Genomic DNA, 18,824 nt, shown 5'->3' with positions numbered 1-18,824 from the left:
CAGATGCTATTATTTTGAGCTGGAATGTTAATTTTTGTTTCATTTTTATACAGATAATATTAATTTGCATTTGGGTATATGTTTTCTCTCTTATTTACATCTGCATTGTTTTCTTGGAGCATCGTTTAGGATAAATTTGCTACTTCGTGAGCTGTAACTTTAGAGTTCCTTTAGCACAGGAAGCTTGGTAATAAAGTTATTGGTAATAAGATTTCACTTATTTAACTGTTAATGTCTTAAAAATATTGTTTTTAAGAGATCTTTGAGGCATGCAAATCAATGTTGATGATTTTCTCTGAACACGTTAAGAATTTTCTTCTATTGTCTCCTGACTTCCATTATTATCACAAAGAATCTGCTCTTTTGTAAGAGTAATCTGTTTCTTCCTTTTGGAGTCTTTAAAGGAGGGGTGGGGGGGTGGTGTGGGGTGGGTGAATATGTATGTGTATGTGTGTGTGTGTGTTATAATTATGATGCATCTAAGCATGGATTTCTCTTTATACATCTGAGAGAATTTTGTTGTCCTGGCTCTGTGGTAGCCATCAGTCTGTCTCCATATTACCACTGATCATCTTCTCTTTTTTCTCTTCTAGTTAGACCTAATTTATACTTCCTTACTTTTGTCTTCTGCATCTTTAAATACTTTATTTTCATAAACCTTGATTCTGTTTTAAATTCTAGTTAAATTTTTGGACATATTTTCTAGTACACTTATTTATGCAGTTCGATCTATCATCTACTATTTAAACAATTAACTGATTTCAAAATAGACAATCATTTTTCACTCTGGAAGTTATAATTTCTTATAACACCTTTTTATTACCTTTTTTTTTTGTTCTAATAGCCTTTCATATTGTACTATTTGTGTTGATTTCAGAAATAATTCTAAATTTTATTGTTGGCATTTTTACTTTCTCCAGTTGATAGTCTTATTGATTCTCAGTCTACAGTTTGCATCCTCCTCTTTGTTATTGATTATGAGATCACTGCTTCAGTTTAATTCGTAGTATTCCTGTCTTCCTAATTGTGGCTTGCAGAACTGTTTCCTGCTGGTAGCCAAAGGACCATTTCAGCCCCCTTGGAAAGTCACCATTAGTGTTAAATATTCCAGTTCCCCTCCCACAACTGCCCTAATATTGTTAACCCAGGTATGAGTGTGCATTTTCAGATATCTACCCAGCCCTCTTGACCCTTACTTTGGGCAAGGTTTCTACATAATTCCAAATCCTCATTGCCCCAAACCAGATATATTTTATTAAAGTAAGAAATTTTTGAAGATTTCCTCTACTACTTTTAAAACCAGCACACTCTCAAATAGGATGTTCTTTTATGGCTTTTGTTCTGGGTTCACATTCCTGAAAGTTAAAAGTACTGTTTTTCCATATCACCATTTTTTTTCCCTTTATTAATTTGTACTTTTAAATTCTATGATAGTAAAAATATGTTCTTGATACTTTCTTCCTGTTGTCTCAACTCTCCAGTTTTGTGTGAACTGCTAGGTCAGCTTTGAATGACTTGCTAACCCTGACTTCATAAATAAATTTTTGACTTTCTAAACACACAGACATTGGTCCAGGTCTCTAAAGTTTTAGATGCCTGATTTTTCCTTTTTCAGTCTTACCTTGTTCCTTGCTTACAGTAGAGGGAGAGAAAGTAGTCATACTTTCCAGACATACTGGAAAGATTCGTATTGAATTTTTATTCCATAGTCTTTTGATAAGAAGTTCCTGGAAATAAATTGATAATTTAAAATTTAATTTTGATCTTTGTTTTTAGGGAGAAATTGGACCTGTAGGACCAATAGGAAAAAAAGGAGCTCCAGGGATACCTGTATGTTATTGTCATTATTATCGAACTGTTTGAGATATTATTAATGCATACTAGGAACTCTTATTCTGGAATTTTAGCTAAAGGGCATACATAGTGAGGTATTTGGGGCCTACAAAATCTGTGCATATGTATGAAAAAAATACTTGCTTATGTCCAGTTTTCTAGAAGAGTCTGCATTTCTTCAGAGTTTTAAAGCTGGCTACCCAAATAAAAATGAACTCTTACAGTTGATAAAACCAGAGACAAATATTCTAGTCATTCAGTCAAATTTACTAAGTACTATGGGCATGTCTAAAACACAATGAATATTCTTTATAAATTTTTAATAAAATTACACATTTATTACATAATGATGGAAAATACAATTAAAAGAGGTATCATACAAAGATTGTAAACTAGTGAACAAACTATTTTGAAAATTTTGGGTGTTAGAGAAATATAGTGATTTGATAGTCTTAGGTTCTAGATTAAGTCAGATCTTTGTGACTTGAATAGTTATTGTCTTATTTTGAATCACCTGTTTAATTAAAAATGTGACCATCTTGTAACTTGAAGAAAGATTATTATTATGTCCAGGGAATTTATTAAATGTTAACACTTTTAAAATGTTATTCAAAAAAATAGAAAATGTAAGTAACATTGGCTAAATAATACCTGTGAAGAAGCCTAATTCTAAACATAATTATGAGAGGAAAAAGTGAGAATGTCCTAAAAAATAAACTTTCACTTACATTTGTCTTCTACTAGGTCTAAACTAAGTTTTGCTATTGTATGTTATTTGAATATCCACATTTTAAGAGTTGTGCTACCTTTAATGACATTTTGGGTAGATTGATTATTTTCCTTTATTGGAGTGTGTGTGGGAAAATTTTGTGAATTATTATGAAAATGTATAAGTGGGAGATGTATTAAATATATTTACCATTTTCTCTAAATTATTCTTGACATTCTTATTCAAACATTTAGGGCTTAATGGGAAGTGATGGTTTGCCAGGTCATCCTGGAATGCCAGGACCTAAGGTAAATATAAAGAAATTGATAAGATTGAGAACTTGTTACATTTGGTCATTTATGTGCTTCATAAATATTTTAATAGCATTGATTCTACTTTGACTGTGACTTTTTCCTTTGCCCAATTACTTTAAATGTGAAATATGAAACTCTAAGTACACTAAACAGGCTGAAGTGTGCTGGCTTGGTTTACTTAGTCTGGGAATTGTCTGCAATCCCTCATTACTTGATTGTCTTTCCTGTTGCCACCTCGGAGGACAGAAAAGAATAGGTAATGTTCTGTAGAGTTCAGTGGCAAATTCACCTTTAGAGCATTAGTAGTTATAAATGGACATACTCTTCGCCATTTTCCAGTCCTCTTCTTGATATTTTATTTAATGGAATGTGTATGGAATTTTTATTTGTAAATTTTATTGCAGTGAGTTTTATTAGATAATTTTCCCTGGGGACCCAGATAAGATAGCCTATAATCTTTACTTCAGGTTTTAAAAAAGTGAGATAAGTTTGACAAATATATTTAGTATGTTAGATTAATTATTGTCAGGGTGAACCTGAAATTTTTGAGTACCATGGTTTGTCTATTTTCTAGGTACAGAAACCCTTTGTTGATAAATATTTTTTTCTTGGCTTAGAAGAGGATACAATTAAGCACATTTTGACAAGAGTCAAAAAACTATTTTTTTTTTTTAACAAGTACAGTCTAGGACAACTTTCCAAAAGAAAGTGATGGAATTGCAGATTTTGAAGCATTCAGCATTTAACCAGTCATTGCCCCTGAGGGATAAATCCTGGCAAGCAAAATGGGTAGATGACCTAACATACTTAAATTTCTAAAGTATTTAGAGAAAGAGGTAAAATAGCACATCATGGGAGCTCAGCAAGTTGGGAATGCTGCTGCCCTCTCACCAGTGGGAGACCCTGTGTTTCCTGCAGCAGCGGCAGGTCTGTGCATTGAATATAAAACCTGTGAGTTACTGGATTTGCCCAGTAGAAATTCTCTGTAATTTTTCAAGATACAGAATAGCTTTATGCTCCTTGTGGACTCTCCTGTGGTGCTGTGGTTGCTCTAATTTTTTAAAAAACAGCCTAAAATTTCATCGCCTTTTTTTTTTTTTTTATATATAGCCACTTCTTATTTTTGCCTCACACCACGCTGGAAGGCAATAAAATTGACTTGATTTTCCATAAGCTATTTTAGAACAATTTACTTAATGTTGATGAGCACTTGCGGAAGATTCTGCTGATTTGGTTGGAGAAACACATAAGCTGTTTCCAGGATTACAATTTGTTGATTTTTACAGAATCACTATAAAGTGATTTCCTTCCTATTGTACTTATGCAATTATTTTATTAATAATGGATTCAAGATTTTAAAATTATATTATTAATATAATATTTTAATAAAACATTTCAACCTCCTTATATGTAGTATATTAACTTACTTTTTTTTTTCTGCTAAGTAAATAGTATTATTTCATTCTTTGAAGGCCAGATAGTTTTTGTTGCAGCTATTCAACGTTATTGTTTTACAAGAGTAGTCAGGAACAAAGAAATTGAATAGGATAGCTGTGTTCTGGTAAACCTTTGCTTTCTAGGACATGCTTTGGGCTGAAATTAGTTCATGGGCCATGTTTTGCTTCATCTACATTAGCTTATCTCTGTCACCTAGTAAACTAAAATTTTTGTGAACTTTGCCTTCAATATTGTGGGTAGAAATTTTAGGGTGGCACAGAAAACTGTTAAGTGATAGGATGAGTCTAAACTCTGGTAGGGCTTTAGACAATTTTTAATTTAGATTATAACATCACTTTTTAAAACAGTCATCAAGCCATTTGTAAATCTACCGTACTATATTGCAGTTCAAATGAAACTAGTGTTTATTAACATTTTGACATTAACTTGCACCAAGTCTACCACATCTATGAGTTTCAGCTTAACCTTTTGTCAAACTAGAAACTTTAAGGAGCTGTCACTCTGTGGTTCAGTAGTGCCATGTGTTAAAAGCAGTATTAAGTACAAATGTTACATTCACACGTTCCTCACTATGAGCAACATAGGAACTTTTTCAATTACAGAAATAAGGTGGGTTTCATTTATCTATTTGTGGGCTCAATGTAACTCTGTGGGCTCAATGTAACTCAATGTACTGCCCTGAATGTCTCACTGATGTAATTCATTCTGGGCTTTGCTACACTGAATGGGTTGTAATTTCAGGTATCATGTAGATTTGAAAACCTAAAATACCATTGAAAACTCTTTAAACTAGCCTGTGGGCACGTTTACTTTTTATATGTATGGTCTCTTTTTCTGTCTTAAATTTTTTGTCAAAGTGGTCCTATTTTCCAAGTTTCTGTTAGAAAGGATTGTGTTGAAATCATAAAAAAAGTACATAAAGTGTTTATGATTTATACTTCATCAAAAAAGATACTGTACACCTCAAGCTAATTTTCTTTCCTTCCACTACACACAAAATTCAAGTCATACTGAGAAAGTGCATAGAGCAAAAATAATTCTCAACCCAGGGGATACTGTTAAAATGTGTGGTTTCAGCCTGTATATTATGGAGACACAGCTAATAAGTGCTGGCCTCTAACGATCTGACTCTCTTCCCTGTTAATGTGGTTGCCAGATTTCACAGACATTTTTGGAGAGCTTTATAAATGGGTGGAATCATTGTCTTGTTCAAAAAAGTTTTATTAATAAGACTTCATGCATAGGGTTTACATTTCAAACAATTGGAAAATTGAAAATATACAGTTAAAAATTATTTCCTTAAATTTTTATATCAGTTATATTGTAACTAATTACTTTTTTATTTAAAATTGTTCAATGCATGTACAGGGAAGTAAAGGTGAGCCTGGACATCAAGGGATTCCTGGTACCTCTGGGCTCAAGGTAACTGTGACTGGCTGCATTTGTAAACAATTTTGTTTCACTCATTATTTGATGAAATTAGTATTTTGTATTACTCAGGAAAAAGATAAGAAATTAAAATGTTACTTATGTCATAAAAGGAAGGGATTTAAGTGAAATTTTCTAGGTGGAATTTCATTTCTGTTTTCTGGATACTTTGTCATAATTTGTAAAGAACATATAAAATATATTTTGATTTTCTAGAAATGGTGAAAGTTGTATGCTAGTAAGAACATGTTTTCTGGCCATGAGAGCATCTCTTATTTAACTGAAAACAGAGTGTGGCTCCTACAAGCTGTGCTGTCCCTCTGCTTACTGATTGTTGGGATTTCAGTGTGTGAATGCACATATGGTTTTACATCTTCAAACTAAATCAAATAGTTGATGTTTGCTTCCAGTGGATTTTTAAAATCTCTTCTTGTTTTTAAATCTAGATTAATATCCACCAGCTCCAGTAGGAAGCACAGGGAAAATAAAGGACAAAATTTGGTTTTCACCAAAAATAGTATCTTTAGTTAACATGATAGATTCTTAGACTAATAGTAAAATACAAAGCAAAACAAAAGTCATGAATATTATATCTATATTGTAGATACAGTATTGCTAAAGGATTTCAGAGAACTTCCTTTTTTCAGACTTGTAAGATTTATTCCATAGAGGAAATTATCTCTATGGGATCATAGAGAGCAGCAAAAATGAGATTTGATAACTTGGGGAATATTCCCTGTACTGACAGTTCAGGAATTTGCTTCTAAATAAATGATTTTCCATATATATAAAGTTTGAAAAAACCTAACTATGCATAAAATCTAGTTATAAGTATGTTTATAAGAACATTGCTTATAGAAATTGTAACAACTAATACTTAACAACAGGTATTTAACTGAAATATAGTAATTTAGTACAATTGAATACTCTTCTATAATTTACAATCATATAATAAAAACATAATGGTATGTAAGATTGTCACAATATTAGTACCTTTTGAAACAAAACAAAAAAATGTAACAAGATTTGCTTAAAAGGTAAGCATGGCCAAGTTTTGTGTGTATGTGAGAGGTAGAAAGAAAATTTATGACAATTTAAGAAGTTGGTATTGAGTTTTTCCAATAATTTTCTATTCTGTTTACTTAGAAGCTTTGTGACAATAAAGTAATATATTTAAAGAAGCAGTAGAAGAAAAAGTAGTTTCAAGGAGGAAGAGAAAGTGTTAGTAAACAAGTAAACCAAAAAGATAAGCTGTGTTTATTATTTTTATTGTTCTTATTGTATTCACTGTTGAAGCTCTAAAATATAAAAATACCAATTACTTATACATGTTTAAAATACAATATAATATCAGAAGTTTTTAAGTAGCAAAGGTATGAAAAATAAAAAGTTGTATAGGGTTCTAGTAAACATTTTTTCATTTTTCTCTGGTAATAACATAAAATGTCTACATTTTTTTAACCACCAATTCTAATTTTAAGATATACATGGAGATAAATACAGTGGTATTTTTCATAACATGTTGTGATCTTTATGTAATTCCTGTGTTAACTAGGGAGACAAAGGAGCAATGGGCACACCTGGAGAACCAGGATACCTGGGTTTACCTGGGATTCAAGGAAAAAGGGTAAGTATATTTGGGTGATAGAATCCATTTTTAATTAACAATTAACCAGTAATTTTTCCTTTTGTGAAAGTGGTATAGTTGGACTGTTACTGCTTTTAACAATAGTCCAACTTAAGTAGTTGATGTGTATAGAATGTATTCGATCTTCCATGTTCGTTAGCAATGGCATCCTTCATGTCCTTGCATGTGTGTTGTCTTCTAGATGAAGACTTTGGAAAAAGGCATGCAGATCAGAAAATATAGACATACAATTAAGCAATATCCTGTAAATTCAGATTGTTTTTCAGTCAATCCAGGTGAGTCAAAATTTTTAGGAAGATTTTAGCAAAATGTGAGCACCCTCTTACCTAAGCTGGGGCAAAAGTCTTAACAGGATAGAAATTAGACTCAAAATGTTTGAACCTGAAATTCCTATCAGTGAAACAGTTATAACACAGAGAAGTTCATTTAAAATTAAGGAGTTTAAAAATCAAATATTATATACTTATCTACAGGTTTTCCTATTAAAAAGTAGATGAATTCTTATTTAATTTGATTGGGAGGTTAGTTTTTGGGTCAGTGAACACTATTGTCATTGATTATATGGATTTTCAGTGTTCTTAGGAGCCAAAACTAACCTACCTACCAAATCACGCAAGTAGGATAGCAGGAGGAACCTGTAAAATGTTTTTGGTGAGGAAAGTAGCAATAGTGCTTTAGGTTTGTGTTTTGCTCATTCACTCACTCTTACTCTCACTCTCTTTCTGTCTCTTCCTCAGTGAAGTAAAGAAACGCCAACTACATCTATATAATATTATTTATTTGGAGATTTTAAAAAGCAACTGATTAGTGTTACAGAAATCCATGCCACTACAAAAATTTAATTTCAATTTAGAAGTAAATATACTGTTGTACTCTTTTATGATGGAAAACAACTCTTTGTCTTCATATTCTTCATATTCTTGCTATTTCAGCTTTTCCTTTATTTCTCTTTCTGTCCCCCGTGTATTATGCACTCCACCCTGGATTGTTATGGCCAGCAGGATCTTTGACCGTTTCTGTGTCCATGAGCAGTAGACAGCTCTTGCCAGACTAGGATCAGCCTCTTGGCAGTAATGAGGTGTGAAACCCTTAGTGAATATTAAGTAAATCTACTGTGATTGTAGATTTAGAGAATTTTCCTCTTTAAAAAAGTTGCCATTTGAATGAACATCTGTATTCTGTTTGTTGTAACACAAAACTCTGCAGTGTTTAGGTAACATGTTGAGGCAGAAATGAAATTTAAAACAGTGTATCCCAAATTCTGGAAAGTTAAATTTTGAACAATCTCTTTCTTTCCTGATCTACAGGTTCATTGTTTATAAGGACAAGGACATTGAACTTAGTTGGACTCTCATGTCTCTTTTGGCTGAGAAATTCTTTAAAATGTATTACTATGGAATATAAATTTCCTCTATAATGTTCCTTTTTGAAGCATATGTTTTCTAAAATATCATGTCAATATTTGGGTATACTTCATAATTTCCTATAAATTTGTGATGACTGTAAGTTCAGTGGAAGATTTTCAGTTTTGTTTCATAAATGTCAAGTCCTCTCTTATTTGTCTGCTTATCTTCATATTGTGATAAATACAGAAAAAAAGTTCTGGATGAAATAGAAACTCTAGAAATTTTCTTTCAAATAGAAGAACCCAAGAAAGTGTTCATTGAAAACATCATTTCACCATAATGTGGTTTTATTCTTTCATCAAATATTGTGTTGGAATCAGAATCCACATAGGCCACTTGTGGAATTTATATTAGACCATGTATTTTTCTTTGTTGAAGAAAAAGATGTTTATTTGAAAGGACACAGAATATACTAAATTATAATAAGTGCTAAACTGCCTTTTTTTTGCAGGGGGACAAAGGAAGTCAAGGAGAAAAAGGCATTCAGGTACACTGCTGGTTTGTTAGGGGTTGCCAGTCAATAAAATCAGAGCTTTGTTTTTTTCCTAATTCTTAAACTGACTCCCTGCCCCTTCCGTTTTAGTATTAACAACTAACTATTATACCCCAGGCTTTTTGCTGCTAAACTTCTGGGATAACAACAAATCTGAAGTTAAGATTCTTACGTTACTGTTAAACTTGGAAAACAAGTGATTCAGCAAAATATAAATTTTATTATGTGCAGCTAATATGCATTTATTTGCATATTTCTAATGTGAATGTTTCAAATAATTATCTGAAATGGTTAGGGCACAAATTAATTTTATAAGCACTATTAACCCCAATATAAAACATGTTCATTCATAATTCAAGGTGAATTATGGCAGAAAATTCTATCAGGCTGAGAAATCTAGAGTGATTTAGAAGGACATTTGATTTTGGATGTCAGCAACAAAGGCAAAGAAAAGAACCATACTGCTACTTTTGGGAGAAAGGTTTCACTTTGGTTCTGGAATTTTTGTTTTTGTTGTTCACTAACACGAATAGGAGACCACTAGTAACAAGATACTTATCTGGAATAAATTTTATCAGTGGTCTTTTCATCTTTTAATTATTAGGAACATAACAGCTTTTAAAATCATAATCACTGACCTAATGGTCAGGCATTTCTTTAATGATATTTTCAAGATTGCAATCTTGGCTTTAGGTAATGTGTTAGTTAACTTTTATTTTGCATATTAAATCACTGCCTTCATGACATTTTCTATGGGAAACAGTATTATAGACAGCAAAATGATGTTTTTATGCATATGTAATTGCATCATGTGCAAGATAATTCCATGTATTAAATCTTAAAGGGTCAAAAGGGAGAAAATGGAAGACAAGGGATTCCTGGACAGCAGGTATTTTTTTTTTTTTGAAAGTGAAATAATGAATCGTATAATTGGACATTGCTGAGATGAGGTTACCTATAAAAAATGAATGGGTATAGTGAAGGACTGATATAACGTGCAGTCTAAGCATGCAAACTGAACATGTTCAGTCGAGGTGGGGATAACGGTTTAATTGTGTTATATTTTTATTTCCCTATGTTGATACTGTTGTTGCCTTTGAAACTTGCTTTTCAGTAATTTTTCTGACCAACTAATTACTGATGGTAGATAATTATATCCATTACTTGGAAGAATTATTGACCAAAGTCTTTCATACAAGGGCAGCCTTTCCATAACTACTGTTTATTTTTGATTTTCTTTCTTTTTTGGTAATTTTCTTACATTGTTCATTTTTGTTTAGTAATTGGTTTCTCCCTCAGTGTAAACCGTGTACTTTACCCACCACCATAGCAACACATGAACCCTCACCATATTCCCTTTTTCTCTCCTGCTTCTGTGCCTCAGATCTGTTGTCAGCTTGCTAGTAGTTTTGATTTTATTCTTGAAATGCTACCAATTGAGGCCATATGTAGTGGAGGAATATACTTATTTTCCACTAGTTTATCCAAAGATGTAATTTACTATACTAGGGGCCTAATAAATACGTCTTGAGAGACTGTTTTGCTTCTTCCCTGACTTAACTCTCCTTGTTATAGTGTTTCAGTGAGTTTACCATGTGGTGTACAAAGTCATTCAGAACTAAATTGAATGCAAGATGTATAAAAGTAATTGATATTTACATTGTATGCTTGCTACTGTGCTGTCTGTAATTCGGAGTGTTGACCTCACTTCCAGCTTGATCTGCACTGAAAGGGAAACTGTACACGTGTGTTATATCCCAGAGGTACCCATTGCAAGCCTCACTTACTTACCTGGTGCCAGATACCAGAATCTGTAACCTGCACTGATGAAAAGGCTCCTAATAGGTCATCCTGTGTTTACCTTACTATCAGTGTATTCTACACACTTCAGCCTGTTCCATTGAAACTCAGTCAAATACACTGGCTCTGGAGACAGATAGGGGGAGTTAAACTGCTTAGTGTTGTCTCAAATGATGGGGTCTTTGTGTCTCTCACATGGAGGAAACTGAGAGACCTGGTAGAGAGGGTGGGTTGCCTGTAACACAGGGTGGAAGGTGAGCCTTAGATATTCAGATCTTGAGAATTAGAAGCTAGCAATAAAAGCACAAGAAACTTAGAGAAGTAGTTTGAGTTAGCCAGTATGCAACTATGTTCAATCCAAAAAACATCTTTTGATTTTAGCGTTCCTCCATTCAAATCAAGCCCACTGGATGACACAACAAAGTATCCCCACTTCCCTCCCTGGCAACACAGACTGGACTCCTTCATTTGCCTAGGTTAATCACACAAGGTCCATAAACAACAGTTCTCATAAAGGATGTTCACTCCTTCATTCAGTCAACCTCCACAACTCAGGCCTTTTACCAAAAATTGTTATTTACAATAACTCTCTGAAGAAAGGATGTTTCCTTTGGAATTTGAGCTCACAACTTAGCTAGTTTACTGACTTACAGATGACACTCCCTCCAAGGTCCCCTTAACTTGTTTTTCTCTGACATCTCAAGGAAAATAACAAGTCAGCTCCCCTGAGGCAGCATTTGGGTTCCCTAGAAAGCTTTTGCTCTGGATTTTTTGGAAGCCACATTTCTCACCACCAGGAACTGAGCCTTTAGAGGACCCAGGGGCCAGAACAGCTGTTGCTTTCCGGCAGCTGAAGAGCCATCCCAAGCTTTTCATGTAAACAAAATCTTTGTTACCTGTCAGCCTAAGTGTCGCACATGTTTAGTTTTTCCATCTTCGTGTTGTGGATGGAATCCAAGTAAAAGACTCAGAAAATCATCTCAGTGGATTCTCAAATGACAGCTGTTTTTAGCTTCAGCTCTAATTCAATTCTATTCACTGTTTTATCTTTCCTCTCTCATTGGCCCCAGTTGCAAGAATATGTCTGCTAGGGATTATTCCTGCATTTCTTGAGAAGAAACCTGAGAGTTAAAAAATGAGTTTACAGAGTGTTTAACTCACTAATAGATTTTTTATATGAAAACTAATAATATGTTCACAGTTCAAGAATCCACCCTTTGGCAGTACAACACACTGGTTTTACCTGTCTTTCTTTTCTTCTAATTAAGATAGCCATTTTCAGGAACTTTGAAGCAAATCAAATGAAATATCCAGCTTCACTGTATGAAGTATTTACTCTAAATTTCAGATTATCACAGAATGTCAATCTTTAATTATATAGTTGAATAATAAAATCCTATTTATATATGTGAAATATGTATGCATGTTCCTGGATATATAATAGGTGATTTTGGAAACAAGTGTACATGAATTTCAAAAGTGGAATGTTTTAAGGATTTTCTTTCAAGTTCCTATCATATATATATATATATATACACACACACACACACACACAAACACACACACACACACACACACATATATATATATAACTATGTGACAGAAATAAATGATAAGAAAATTAATAGATGCTTCCATGTGTATCCAGTGGTTGTAATAAGTGAGTTTCATCTGTGGGCTTCCCTGGTGTTTCTATCACTGTGGAAGAATATCACAGTGGACATCTCCCTGTTTCTCTAATCTCTGAGTTACTAGCAGCAAATGGTTTAGCTATGGGATACATAAGATTTCTCTCTTAATAATTACTTTTATCAGTATCTTTGCTTTGCTTTATTTTTTATCTATAGTACTTAATCTAAATTTAATTTTCAGAGCATCAACTTGGGAAACAACATCTTACTATAGAATAAGAAAATAAGTATATTTTGTCTACCAGATATGAGGTTTAATATTTCGTAAAATATATTTCAAATTAGAAGAGATTTTAAATAGAAGTCAAATAGAATGTCACTCTAGCCTACCTATTTGAGCCACATCATTTGTAAATAGTCATGTGTAAGAAAGCAGCAGTTATGTAAATTAATGTATTTACTTGTACCAATTCATTAATCTCTTTTCAAAATGTGGTGGTTGTTATATATGTCATTGGTCACCACTTCTATCAATATATATGTTCTAAATAAAAGTAAAGTGTGAGTAAGTGTGGGAATCAGTATGCATCATCTTTCTAATACAGTAGCTTACACATTTACTACATTTTTTTCCAATTAACTTTTAAAGGGAATTCAAGGCCATCATGGTGCAAAAGGAGAGGTATGTTTTTTCATGATTATGCTCTTTGTTTCTTCTTTATTGTCTGAATTTCCTATACTAGATAAATCTAACTATTGACATCGCAAACAGAAAACATCTTTCATGTTCTTCAGTAGTTTTTAAATAATGATTTTTAGAATATGTAGGTTCATCGAATTGGGTATGAGATGTTTGATATTTGCCAATATTATTGGTTTGCTTAGATTGGGAGTTCAGTTTTCCTGCTGATTTTTCAATAAGAATATTTTCTGTTTCCTTTTTTGTCTGTTTCTCTCAAAGACTGGGGAACAGGACAGTGTCACATCATTGTATCACAGGCTTTGTGCATACTGCCCACACAGCAACTTTGCAGGCCAGACGGATGATCTAGTGAATGGATGCATGCAGTTTGATAGAAATTGTCCTGCCAGTCAATACCAGTACTGCCTACATACATCATGTAATTTTAGTTCTTGAATTATTGTATAGAATTTTAAAATTTCTTTTGTTTTTAGAGAGGTGAAAAGGGAGAACCTGGTGTCAGAGGTGCCACTGGACCTAAAGGAGAATCTGGGGTGAATGGTCTGATGGGACCCATAGGTCCCCAGGGACCGCCTGGGGAAACAGGGCCTCAGGGACCTCCAGGATTGGATGGGAAACCTGTACGTAGTCCTAGTGTTTCATAGTTTTCATGGTTTTTGCTTGTTATATTCTTGTTATAACCGCTAATAATTTGATGCAGGGGAGAGAATTTTCAGAACAGTTTATTCGACAAGTTTGCTCGGATGTATTAAGAGGTGAGTTTTCATACACATTTTTAATTTTTTTTAATACAAAAGTAATACAAGTTTTTTGGTAGAAATTATAGACCATATAAGTAAGATAAAGCAGAAAATGTTTATGAACTCACATTTTTTTTCCTCTACATGAGTGTTTTTGTAAAGACAAAATATAGATAAAATGAAAATCACATACTCTTGTAATCTTGCAGCAAAATGCTTTATCATTAATTAAACTCTTTTCATAACTTAAAAATATGGTTTTCTGTAACTTAGTCTGCCCATTTCTCTTGGTGGGGTACTTTGATCCCCCCTACCCATATTAAAGCAATTGTACAAATAAAGCTATTTCACAATATGTTGATCATTTCTGTATTTAAATTCCTAGTTAGCCATGAAATAAGCACTATAAACTTACACAAAATTATTAGCGATTTTATAAACCCTTCCTTACTATTTAGATCTAAGATGTGGGGTTTCTTTGCTTCATAGCCCAATTGCCAGTCTTACTTCAGAGTGGAAGAATTCAAAATTGTGATCATTGCCAGTCCCAACGTGGTTCCCCTGGTATGCCTGGGCCACCAGGTCCCATGGGGCCAGAAGGACCCCGAGGATTTCCTGGCTTGCCTGGGAGAGATGGTGTTCCTGGATTGATGGGCGCTCCTGGACGTCCAGGTGCCAGAGGATTAAAAGGTATGTAATATGCATGCATAAGCAAATGAACAACAAAATGGCATACTTTACATTTACAACTCAAATACTTTTAATAGGTCAGAGTTCATCTTTGTTTTCATGACAAGAAGTTTTTGTAAACTCCTTTTGTAAATTTTTATATAATGTGTAACTGTGTTAAAGAGCAATTATTACATCTTGAGCAATATCCTCCAGTATAAAAGAGGAAAGTCAAAGTCATGAAGCATGTGAAGTTACAAATTAGAAAACATTCACAAATTAGGAATGTTGTATGTGTCTAATAAAATCTTTACATAGATGTTCACATGCTTCAGTTCCTTCTTTGACTGTGCTCTCTGTTAATTTATTCAAGTGTTTTATAGGAAAATATATATTTGATGAGCAGATTTCCTAATAGTTTACAACTTCTCTTTGCTTTAAAATGTTTATGTGAATTGTTGGTTACCATTTCTTAAATTCTTATTAATATTATTATGAACAACTTAGATGTTTCACCAAAGTAATACAGGAGCAACTGAAATAACAAAAAGAGCTAATAATTCCTAACATTTCTTAATATTTAATTCCCATTAAATCTGGACCACTGATAATTTTATACATTTTTGCCTCAAAACATCTGCTTGCCATTAGTAATAATAAACAGGTGACAAGCAATGTTTAAAAGATTTACTTTTCCTTCAATAGGTGTGTTACGCTGGTTTTGAAAGTGTAGGAGGTGGTGATTTTTTTTTAAAAAGATTTATTTATTTATTAGTACAGAACTGGGGTACAGGTCAGAGATGCAGAGGGTGAGAGGATTCACCAGAGACAGAGTGGGGTGCAGAACAGGCAGATCCACGAAGTACACTGCTGAGGGGAGCAGCAGGCGGGTCAGGAGAGGTCTGCCTCGCCATGTGGTCACCTCCGGGGCAGGCGGGAATCGAACTCATGCGGAAGTGGCTTTAGCTTCTTAGTGCTGTGCTTTAACCCGCCGCGCCACCAGGGAGGGCCCAAGAGGTGTTGATTTTACAGGTAAGGGAAGCTCACTTGCATCTTTGATACTCTGTAGGCCTACCAGGAAGAAATGGGGCCAAGGGGAGTCAAGGATTTGGGTATCCTGGAGAACAAGGTCCGCCCGGCCCCCCAGGTATGCTTTGGTTTATGCACCTAAGTGGTATTGCTCATTTTGCTTTAAATATATCACTATAAATCTGTGTAAAAATTTCAAAACCAAGGTATTTGTTTCTGTATATTTTTTGATTCATATTCAATGCATTGATTTCTAAACTACTAGAATTTTAAAAAATATGTTTTCTTATATTCATGAATCATACTGGATTCACTATCATTTAAAAAGTCTAATATCTACTCCTTAGAATTGTTCTTACATGTTTTGTCACCTAAGTGACATGTATTTCACTATTTCGTCTTTATGACTTTGAGGGAAGCAGAATTAGGAATGCTGAAGTAGGTAGACTAGCTTGGCTTTAACTTTGCCATACCTCAGTTTCTGCATTTGTGAAATGGTGATAGGTTAACCACATTATGACATTATTAGAAGATTAAATGAGCTACTTTAAGCTTTTATATAGCATTTTCAGAACATAAAAACATGAGTGATGTTTTTAATAAATGTGTACTATTATTTTAGGTGTTATTGCCTTCTGAGGCTTTTGAAATGGATCAAGTGATTTAACACTATTTACTCAAAACTTTTGGAACAATGCTTAAATTTGTTGCCAATTTTACGTAAATGTTTACTGATAACTAAATGCAAATACAGCAAGAGCTAAAGTTAGTAAGAAGTGCTATAAATCACTGCCTTCCATTGCCAAGTCTAAATTTTGTTTTATTACTTGGCACCATCAACGTTAGAAGGCCAAATTCTAAGTTAGTTCTTCTTTCTTTTAAGCATGCCAGTTGAATTAACGAGGCTTCTTCTTCTTTTTTTTTTTTTTGACAAACTAATTTTAAATAACATCTGTGTGTATTAATCATTATTATCCTGTGTCAATATATTTAGCTATGGAAAATAAATTACTGTGTGTAAAGTGGAATAGTCATTTTTACTGCAAATACAAAAAAGCTTGTGGAGCTTTGGTTTAATATCCCACTTGCTAATTTATAATGATATCGTCAAAAGTTATACACTTGAGGAAATAATTTGGGTAGCCCATAAATGGAAATATTAGAAGGTTAACAAACTGTTTATCTGTGTCATGTTTTCTATAGTAAAATAATTGTGTATTTTCATAGAAATCACTGATTTGGGGAAATTTTTTTCAAAATGGAAGGCATATAGACTTAATGAGAGAATACCTCCTCCTCTTACGGGTAGACATGTAAATTTTTAGATTTTCTTCCCCCCCCCAGTATAAACTTCTTGCAGAAGGTCTTACAGCTATATCACCTTTGAATTCCAAACACCACCACTTATAAATTGCTAATGTCCCTTCATAGGTCCAGAGGGTCCTCCTGGAATAAGCAAGGAAGGTCCTCGAGGAGACCCTGGTCTCCCTGGCAAGGATGGAAGTCATGGAAAAGCTGGAATCCAAGGGCAACCAGGCCCTCCTGGCATCTGCGATCCCTCACTGTGTTTTAGTGTAATTGCTGGAAGAGATCCATTTAGAAAAGGACCAAACTATTAGTCTCTGATGCCTCACTCAGCCTGGGCATGGTGCTTTTCTCTGTGGTCTTTTGCATCTCAGGAAGATAGCCAACAGTAATCCCTTGAAAAAACTAAAGTACCTCGGTGTTTGTATTATTATTATTTCCTTAAAGAAAAATATAAAGGTCACATATACTGATTTTAAAGGGTTCTCAGTAATGTGGAGCCTTCAGATTAGTTACATTAAATCTCAAGGGTTTCTTGAAAGTCCATTAGTTTTGGTCGAAGTTGAATATTAAAGAATCCCACCACTGTCTGTTAGCCAGTCCATTTTTGTCACTGTGAAATAGTTCACATTCATCTTCCATGAATCCTCCAGAGTATTTGAGTTCACCTTTGCGTCTATGTGTATTTCATGTTTAATATCTCATAGCTCATGCTTCTACATTAGTCAAAATATATCTATTGGAAATAAGGGTAGGGCTGATATGCAGCAGCCACAGGTCATATTGCCATGTTCGTCATCATGCGGCATCTGTGCTTAGCAGATATGGGCAGTCAACTGCCGGTTCGTCAGTGTTTTGAATATCACCTGTGAATAAGACCTGTATGTTTATTATTTCATTGTAAGTTCTAAAATTTGTTGAATGATGATGCTAAGATAGTGTGTTAATTATATTGGGAATGGTCAAAACTATCTAACATTAACATTTTAAAACAAGAAATATTTCACAACACAGTCAATATGTTCAAGAAAAATGCTTGCTCAGAAATACTAAAAAGACTTGGTTCTTCAATCTTGTTGAGAAATTGGAATGTTATATGACTCTGTATTTCATTTCACTTATACGTGTATGTTTTTATATGTTAACTTTGGTTGTAACAAGCTAAAGGGAATAAATACTCCAGTTGAAAGGAAAGGTAGCTCCACAGATCCTAGTATGTCTTGATTTTTTTTTTTTTTACAGTCTTTGAAATGCTCTGAACAGTCTTGAAGTCCTATACTTAGTGCTTTAGCAAGAAATGTTTATTTGAGATATTTCAACTTTATCGTGTTCTAAATTTTGTTATATTGTTGTTACTCAAAGTTCAATAAAGTTTTGTACAGAACTGATTGTGCGGTCTTTTTTATACTTACTTTTATTTTATTGTAAGTACATTATCCATGTTACATTGTCACTTATTCAAGGGATATAATTTATTAGATGATTGATCTATCTTCAAGTAACTGCTTCATCTGAAATAAGAACTCAGATATTCAGTTGGTAAGCTACTCACCTGAGCAGAGGAAACAACTGCTTTCTGATCCAAGAATGGCTGTTTGCCCATGTTTTGCTTTAGTGACATGCCATCCTACCACTTTGATGAGGACTTTGGAAGAGAC

At 33.6% G+C, this 18,824-nt stretch overlaps 1 protein-coding gene across 1 annotated transcript in view; it reads left to right on the top strand.

The window, feature by feature from the left end:
* The window catches only part of COL21A1 (collagen, type XXI, alpha 1), a 132,378-nt gene extending 113,916 nt beyond the window's left edge, over window positions 1-18,462 (top strand). The window contains exons 18-30 of the mRNA XM_012729801.1: window positions 1,038-1,148; window positions 1,777-1,830; window positions 2,797-2,850; window positions 5,683-5,736; window positions 7,298-7,369; window positions 9,248-9,283; window positions 10,134-10,178; window positions 13,370-13,402; window positions 13,897-14,043; window positions 14,124-14,178; window positions 14,653-14,853; window positions 15,902-15,979; window positions 17,293-18,462. Coding sequence (XP_012585255.1) covers window positions 1,038-1,148; window positions 1,777-1,830; window positions 2,797-2,850; window positions 5,683-5,736; window positions 7,298-7,369; window positions 9,248-9,283; window positions 10,134-10,178; window positions 13,370-13,402; window positions 13,897-14,043; window positions 14,124-14,178; window positions 14,653-14,853; window positions 15,902-15,979; window positions 17,293-17,480 — 1,128 coding nt within the window. The 3' untranslated portion in view covers window positions 17,481-18,462. The remainder of the gene's footprint in view (window positions 1-1,037; window positions 1,149-1,776; window positions 1,831-2,796; window positions 2,851-5,682; window positions 5,737-7,297; window positions 7,370-9,247; window positions 9,284-10,133; window positions 10,179-13,369; window positions 13,403-13,896; window positions 14,044-14,123; window positions 14,179-14,652; window positions 14,854-15,901; window positions 15,980-17,292) is intronic.
* The last annotated feature ends 362 nt before the right edge of the window (window positions 18,463-18,824 follow it).

This window comes from Condylura cristata, unplaced genomic scaffold (assembly GCF_000260355.1).
Source record: "Condylura cristata isolate star-nosed mole 26May11 unplaced genomic scaffold, ConCri1.0 scaffold00001, whole genome shotgun sequence".
Lineage (NCBI taxonomy): Eukaryota > Metazoa > Chordata > Mammalia > Eulipotyphla > Talpidae > Condylura > Condylura cristata.
The sequence above is the reverse complement of the archived record's forward strand: the minus strand, read 5'-3'. Positions and strand labels throughout refer to the sequence as shown.